The sequence below is a fragment of the Dermacentor andersoni genome, chromosome 1, assembly GCF_023375885.2.
Source record: "Dermacentor andersoni chromosome 1, qqDerAnde1_hic_scaffold, whole genome shotgun sequence".
Taxonomy (NCBI): Eukaryota; Metazoa; Arthropoda; class Arachnida; order Ixodida; family Ixodidae; genus Dermacentor; species Dermacentor andersoni.
In genome coordinates, this window is record NC_092814.1 from 55,116,541 (window position 1) to 55,124,159 (window position 7,619).

Consider the following 7,619-nt stretch of genomic DNA (forward strand, 5'->3'; position numbering starts at 1 on the left):
CGTCTCCAACCTAGTCAATACACTTGTCAGATCCTTTCTCCCACTGTTCGAAGGAACTCTGGAGGCTGGAGCTCCTCAAGCTTAATACTGTTCAGTGGCCCCTGCAATGTTGTCTTCACCTTGTGCACAGTGATAATTTTTTTTTTTCATAGACTTTTCTTCTTTAACTATCAAGCAAAAAATTACAGGCAGCACGGCTCAATGAATACAATGAATAAGGTGCATGGGGAACGCCAGCCCATCTCGGAGGCTAAATACCATGTCAAAGCCAAAGCAGTGTGAGCTGCGGAGTTGTGGTTAAAGAAAGCAATCGCACACATTCCACACTTTTGCGTGTATTTATTGCACATTCTTTTTTAAGTGCCTTAATACCTCCAAGAAAGGTTGTTTGACAATCTGTTCAGGAGGAACAAATTCCCTCTGCACAGTTCCACAAACGCTGAAGAAGAAAATAAACAAAAACAATGATCATCACCTTCACCTGAGTGCATTGTCAAATTTTTTTCAATCTTTATAAAGAAGGCACCTTCAATTGACTCAACCCTTGTTTGGATTTGGGGTCATGCCCATAGCACTAGCTTTCGGCACCCGTGATGATCTTTGAAAGGAGGTGTGGGTCACTTTTGATCTAATTTTTCAAATCCTGGCACAAACTCAAACAAGCAGTCGTCGTTCAGATTTTTTTTTTTTTTTTTGTCCTCTATGGGCAGGCAGGGAACAAACTCCCTGGCAATGCATCTCATGCCCAAATCCATACTCAAAAAATACACTTACAGGAGCTCCAACTCATGCCAGCACCTTCTGAAATCTTGTGAATTGTGTAGTGATGACTGTTGTCATTTTTTTCTCTAATGTTTTAGAGACTCTCTAGGTACGACTGGTTCAAGTTCAGCTGAAATGAGGATGGTCTTTAATACTCATTTTTCCTCTTGGAGCCACCAAAATTACTAAAAAACTCGCACAGAGTTTGGTGCCTCCTCCATAAACGTTGTTTGAAACATTTTATATGTTTATTTGGCCGTTTTTTTAAGAAGGAATAAAAATTTCTGGGAGGCTCGCAGTCCGTTACAAACAGACGTCACAATTACGTAAGAGTATTAAGACAACAGTTGGGACAACTGTCACCACAAACCCGTAAGACATTCTACTATGGCTTGGATACTGACTTGTGAGGTGCAGGGTGCCTCGATGCCCTCCTCACACGTCGCTCCGTACAGAGTGGCGACAACCCTGTCGTCTGCTACGGCAAGCGCCATGTTCAATCTCACTCTGCAGTACTGTGTGCCTAACGAGGTGACCCAAAATGGTCTTTCTGTATATACAGAGGTTTGTACAAGGAATAACCGTGCTGAAGCACTCCCAGAAGGTGTATTGTGTGACCTATCGCAATTCCAATTATTTGCTTATCCTCCCCCCCGTTTCCCAAGCTCGAACTTTGTCTCTCGAGCTCGTACATCAAAAAGTTTTTTTTTTTTAATTACAGTTTTGAACTCGAACTACAGACCACATCTGCCTCACGATTTCTGCATGTAATTTCTTTAAAAGTAAATACTAAATGGCCAAAAAAGTTTGCATAGTACATTTAGATCACTTTACGCATCTCGAAAGTTAGAGGTCATGAACACTGCACGAGTCAGTGAAGAGAGCAGCCACCTCCCCTAGTCATCTATTTTGGAAATGTGTCAAACAAATAGCAAACATAGACTATAGCTGCACTGAATGAGCCAAAATTTATAGGAGGCTGACTCCAGGGCATGTTTTGCTCCCATGCCCTTCAATCGCTCATTTTCTTTTTTTTTTTCGATTCATATGGATGTATCCCAAGTCTTCGTTAAGCATAGCTGGAGATCAGAAGTCAATGAGAGTGGCGATGTGAACTTGTTGGTTGTGCATCTTCAAACGAGCAAGTTGTAGCGCGGACAGGGAACAAGAACATGAGAAGGCACAAAAATTAAAGAAAGAAGCATAAAGCGCTATGCGTGTGTATTCTTTGTGCTTTTTGTGTCTTTCTTCCCTGTCTGCGCTACAACTCGCTCGTTTTAAGGAGATCAGGAGGTTCTCAACAATCCCCTTGTGCTGGCAGCATGCCTCCACACTTGGTTTCAGTGTCCTAGTGAGATAACTAGTCACAGTCTGCACTGGCTACTTCACTTTGAAGATGTGTCAGTCCAAGTAACAATGCCATTGGAGTGCTCTTCACATGACTTCAGCACTTTCATTACTTCTTTGCTTAGGTAACAAAAGTTGTTGCCTTTGCGAACGTATTCTTTCAGGGTGGATAGGCAGGCTTGCTCACAGGTACTTGCCCCCAAAAGTGCAGCTCTGAATGGCACACACAGATTTATCTTTTTCAGGATTCCTTTTGTAAGGAAGCTGAAAGAAGAAAAAATGGAGCAATACAATTACGAAGAGCTCCATGAAGCCAGTCCGGTTTTCTTGCGTGCCCCGCTTATATATTCGACAATCTTGTCTGAACATATATTCAGACGCGAGCAGGCTTCGCGGCGCCACCGCTAGATGGTGCAGTGTGTCCACAGAGATGTGCAAGAGAGGAGCCCGGCTGTATACACACGATTCAAGTAACATAGCGCAGTAGGTACGAGGGACAAGTCGAGACAGAACAAGCGCTAACTTTCAACGCTAACTTGTCCTGTCTCGACTTGTCCCTCGTGCCTACTGCGCTATGTTTTGCATCACGATGAATAACCAACATGCCCCAACCTATTCCCTTCTGAAGTGTATACACACCTCATACATAATGTGCTTCGGCCAGTACATTGCTTCAATGCTAACTGCATTACCGTCGTCATTTATCGTAATCGAGATAGGTTCTGCCAGAATTTTTTTACAACGCGTCTCGATGTCTTCCCAGGTAAATAAACAAATGAAAAAAGGCAGATTCCGTGTACCAGTGCACTGTACGTCAAAGCACATCTGCCAGGAACTTTCCTACTATAAGAAATAATTTTTAGAATATACAAATACAAGATACTTCTCAACAGCACAACAGTGTCGAAAACCCATCGAAAAATATACATGTTTTGTTACGTACCATGGTAAGGTGAGCTGAGAGGTTTCCGCAAGAAAGACGACAGCACTGTCGCATATAAATACTGCCTTCGAATAGAACAAAGTACATGCTAACAAAGCTACGCATCTTAACAATCTGCGATTTACCAAAACGATGGGCTCACCATAAACAAATCCAAGAGAGCGTAAAAATACAATTCTTGTCAGCCAGTACTGGTTCTTCTGCAAGAAGTGCATCTTTGCTGCGTCGAGGATAAGCGGGGAAGACTTTCTTGAGCCCTCGTCTCGCCGTCCACCAATATATGGATCTCGTGCTTCTTTTGGAACATCTCTTCTGTCGCAAGGAGATACTGTTCTGGATTCCGGTGACTGTTCTGGATTTCTTCTAAATCGTGCCATAACTATCGTGCAATCAAAGCTACATCTACGAAGCAGTCAGCGCTCGCAGATCTTGAAGTTAAAGCACAGGCGAAACCGCTGAAACCTGCGAAACAACGCACGATCCGAAAGCAAAGCCGATGAATCAAATCATATGCGTTTCGCTTGTCTTGTTTTGACTTCGCTCGCCTTTGCATTTTAGAACATGGTAGACATGACGTAACCTGCTCATTTGGCTCCATAATTTGGACATAGAATAATGATTTGGATCCGAGCTTTAGGCTACCTTTATAATAGAAAAATTATGGCCTTCAAGATTTATTACCCCCCCCCCCCCCCAAAAAAAAAAAGCAGTTGCTGGGGCGCTTCGATGCGAAAGTGCTTTATTGTAAACTTTTAGTAAATTTTCATTAGCAACATAGCTTTACTGAATTGTTTACTAACGTAAAATTGTTTAAGACAACATTTGTTTATTCACTTAATTGTTTGGCCAAATTTGGCGATACCAGACCATACGCAGTCGGCAAAGCTGCCGGGCGCTGGCGGCTGCATGGGCGGCTGGCGCAAACACGAGGCGATTGTTGGTCTGCTTGGTTTCCTTCCTGTAAAAGGAGGTTACGTGAACCGACAAGTGCGAGAAAGGCTGTCACGAAGAGAATTTTATTCAGTGTAGTGGTATTATAGGTATTATACTAGTACTGGGAATACTACTGTAAGTGTTGAGCCGAACAACGCGATACAATGGCCGAAGGAGCTGCTCTGCGTGTACAAACTGCCGTAGACAACATGGTCAAGGAACTCGACAACTCTTATCTCCGCAAAATATTGGTAACAGTTTTTATTGTCAAGCCCAACAGCTTCTCCAAATTTGCGATTGCTGAACGTTTTTGCTTTTGTGTGTTCCGGTAGAGTACCGGGCTTGTCGGTACACCCTTTGCAAACATTTGCCGTCTCTTCGCATGGTGCAGCATGCGCAGTTGACATGCTCTGCCATGTGAAAGGTTGTACGTTGTAGTACATGGTAGCACGTGGTTTCATTTATTCGGCGGAGAGCACTGTGGGGAAACCTAGTAAAATGTATTAATATTTTGTCTTTCAAAGAAAATTGCTTCATATTCGGTTCGGCAGAGTCGCGTACCGTTGTCAATCGCTGCCGATGTCGGCCAACAGAAAAGTAGGTGCTAACGCTTGTGACTGAAAATAAAAAGATTTCAGCTAATTTGGAGTAACAAAAAAAAAATCCCTTTTCTGCGAAAAATGGGAAATATGAGAAAAGGTAGTGCACACGGTAAAACATGCATCCACTCTTCATTTATTTGCTCATTCCTAGAAAATATTTGTGCCTCAGATGGGGCCACCAAAATAGTACAATGAACCGAGCACAAGTTGATGGGCTGTTTGGCTTGACGTATTGAAGCAGAAGCATGTGAAAGACAATGGACACAAGAATGTGGAGCAAAAGCCACAAGCGGTGTGCTTCATATGCAGGACGAGCTGTTTGTTCTGTTGTGGCTACTAAAACTGAAAACCAAGCAAGAAGTCGCCTAATGTTGGAGCTGATGGATGCGGCTATACGCTTTATAGCATTGAAGCTGTCTTGGCATTCACGTTTGACGTTTGTCATTCTGCCGCTTAGCACGAGCTTGCGGGTTCGAGCCTTTGCTATGGGGCAGAATGCAGAAATGCTCATGTGCTGTGCTTTGGGGCGACGTTAAAGAAACCCAGCTGTTCGAAATTAACCTAGAAATCCGCCCTCCTCCAATTCCTGTTTCTCTTTGGTTCTCACCAATGGGTATGAAAATACACATCATGGTCCATGCCCTGTTTGTGAACAGTTAATGAGAGGCTGACCATGATGGCCAACAGGACTGTACACAATGAGGCTTTCAAAGTTCAGTAAAGCTCAGGAATAGTTCTTTAGGACTGACAATGTATCTGGTACATGTGGAACAGCAGCGAATCCCATGTAAAATCACAATGTTCAAGACATTTATGACTGCACAGCAAACCTTGAGAGGCCAGATTGAGTGTTGTAAAGAAATAATTATATTACTTTATTGTTCATGGTGAGCTACACTTAAAGAATGTGCATCATCTGGCTAGTTCCACACTGGCAGACTTCTCTCTGCCCCTTTTGCAATAATACCTCCTTCGTTTCCACCGCAGCGTCCGCGGCGCTTTCTAATGTGGAATAAACTTTGTTTCATTCATTCATTCTCTTCAGAACACCTACAATGCAGATTTGCTATGGCACATTGAATGCAATTTTTGCACCTGTAACAATGACTTGCAGTAGAGAGAACATTTCTTTATTTCACCCATTTAATTGCATGTTTTCAATGTGCATCAACAGGATTAATTGACCAGTTTATGTCTAATGTCGTAATGTAAAAAAATGTGTTTGATCATCTTGGAAATTTTTTTATGTTAGCCTGCACATTTTGATGAGAGCATCTGTTTTCAACTTGGCTTCAAGGTATAAGAAGGTGTAGTCAGTGTACTGGCACTACAGGTGTGCTTTAAGATTGGCCATCACTGTTTATATATTCCTAGTTCAAAAATTATGTCGCATTTGGGGTGGTTAGGTCACATAACATGCTTTGATGGGTTATCTGAATACTGAGTTGACAATGTGCTCCAAACTCTTCTTTTTCCAGGGCAATGTGCACAGGTGTGCAGTTAAGTGTTGTGACAATTCCAGCTTGTCAATGGATGGTGCTCGCACGTGCATCATGAACTGCTCTGAACCTCTTAACAAAGCCCAGAGTAAAGTCGAAGGTGAACTTGGAAACTTTCAGGTGTGTTTGTGGCCACTGGATTTTTCGCTTTTGTTTGGAAACGTGCTTGCATTGAATCGACAAGCATTCAGTGTGCGAGATTCCAAGTGCTTGCAAAACAAGAGTCCAAAAAAAGTTTACTTGTCACTTCATCAAAACTTCTGCATTGCATCCTTCTCTTTTATGCTGCAACTTTTTGACCTGAGCCTGTATTACAATATTTTATTTATATTCCAGGAACGCATACGAATGTGTGTTATGCAGTGCGAGAATGACGTGCGGGACCAGATGAGCTCAACGTTAACAGAAGCAGAAGCCTCCAAGTTGAAAGGCCAATATGAGTCGTGTGTTGTGACGTGTGCGGACAAACATATTGCTCTTTTGCCACAGATGCAGCGAAGAATGAAAGAGTTGTTAAGTCAACTTTAGAGGCCAGTGTACACTGTTGTGTACATAGTTCGTACCGATCCTTGTATTTCTAGGATGAGTTAACATGCCATGTAGCTCCGCTCGTTGCCTTCTACCATAAATGTTTGATGAAAGGACGATCATATTTTGCTTTCATTGGGGTTTTATTACAGACACTTTCGACATCATTTGCTTAGTTGTAGTCCTCAGGCCTTAAAAGGGTAATTGACAGTGCGTCAAGGGGTTCCAGAGTGTTGATATAGTAATGCCTAATGTAAGGTGATTTAGGTACATGAAATAGTGGAGTGAACTGCACCAAAACTGCATTGCTCTATCCCAGTATAAGCTCTGGCTTCACATCCAGCAGCAGTCCTTATGCATCTGCATTATATTACAAAGTATAAATCTACATGACATGTTGGATTGGGCTTGGTGGTATGTCACTTTAAAAAAAAAGGCGGGTCAACCAAAGTCAATACGAAAAAAGACACGGCCTACATACACCTGTGAGCAAAAGTATGGACCGTAAGGTCACCAAAAATACTTAATTTCTTTGTAATTAACAGGCATAAGCTGAAATTGACGAGTGCACAGGAAAGTTTGCAATGCCAAGTTTGGATTGCAGTCCTCAATTTCAGTTTATATTCAAAGGCAGAGGCGAAAATAAGATTTATCATGCAATCTCTGTTCCGTATATTTTTGTTCACAGGGTACATCTTATGTGTATGTATTGAAATTCGGTCAATAAAGGTAATGCAATGTTCAATGAGTGCTGGATATTTTTGCATGATTTTCATTATTTTCTCGGTTCCATTGTTAGACCTTGTTTTTTTATTCATGTCGAGTTTTCCAAGTTTTTTATACGTGCATGCAGGTCAACATTGTCTTCTTTCGTATAGACTTTGGTTGATGCACCTTTTTCCTCGTCTTTCTTTTTTTTACCAAGATGGCAGGTGGGATAGTATAGTCTATGGGATAATCCTGGAATAGATAATCCCTGGGATAGTATGGTCTATAGTGCAATGT

At 42.1% G+C, this 7,619-nt stretch overlaps 2 protein-coding genes across 6 annotated transcripts in view; one reads left to right on the forward strand and one right to left on the reverse strand.

The window, feature by feature from the left end:
* LOC126544478 (lipase maturation factor 1-like) overlaps positions 1-3,582 on the reverse strand; it is a 37,271-nt gene extending 33,689 nt beyond the window's left edge. The window contains exons 1-2 of one of the 5 annotated variants that reach the window (XM_055061508.2): positions 3,195-3,256; positions 11-101 (exon numbers count right to left, since the gene is read on the reverse strand). Coding sequence is in view for 3 of the 5 variants with exons in the window: in XM_055061504.2 (XP_054917479.1) it covers positions 3,195-3,429 (235 nt within the window). In the remaining 2 variants the exon portion in view is untranslated. Of the gene's footprint in view, positions 1-10; positions 2,583-3,194 lie in introns of those variants that run through there. The other 4 variants (XM_055061504.2, XM_050191814.2, XM_055061507.2 and 1 more) reach the window with 4 other exon arrangements.
* A 340-nt stretch (positions 3,583-3,922) lies between these two features.
* On the forward strand, positions 3,923-7,359 carry LOC126544480 (protein FAM136A-like). The gene is made up of 3 exons (XM_055061510.1): positions 3,923-4,236; positions 6,066-6,206; positions 6,423-7,359. Exons 1-3 carry the CDS (start codon positions 4,150-4,152, stop codon positions 6,612-6,614), a joined length of 420 nt encoding a protein of 139 aa, XP_054917485.1. The 5' UTR covers positions 3,923-4,149; the 3' UTR covers positions 6,615-7,359.
* The last annotated feature ends 260 nt before the right edge of the window (positions 7,360-7,619 follow it).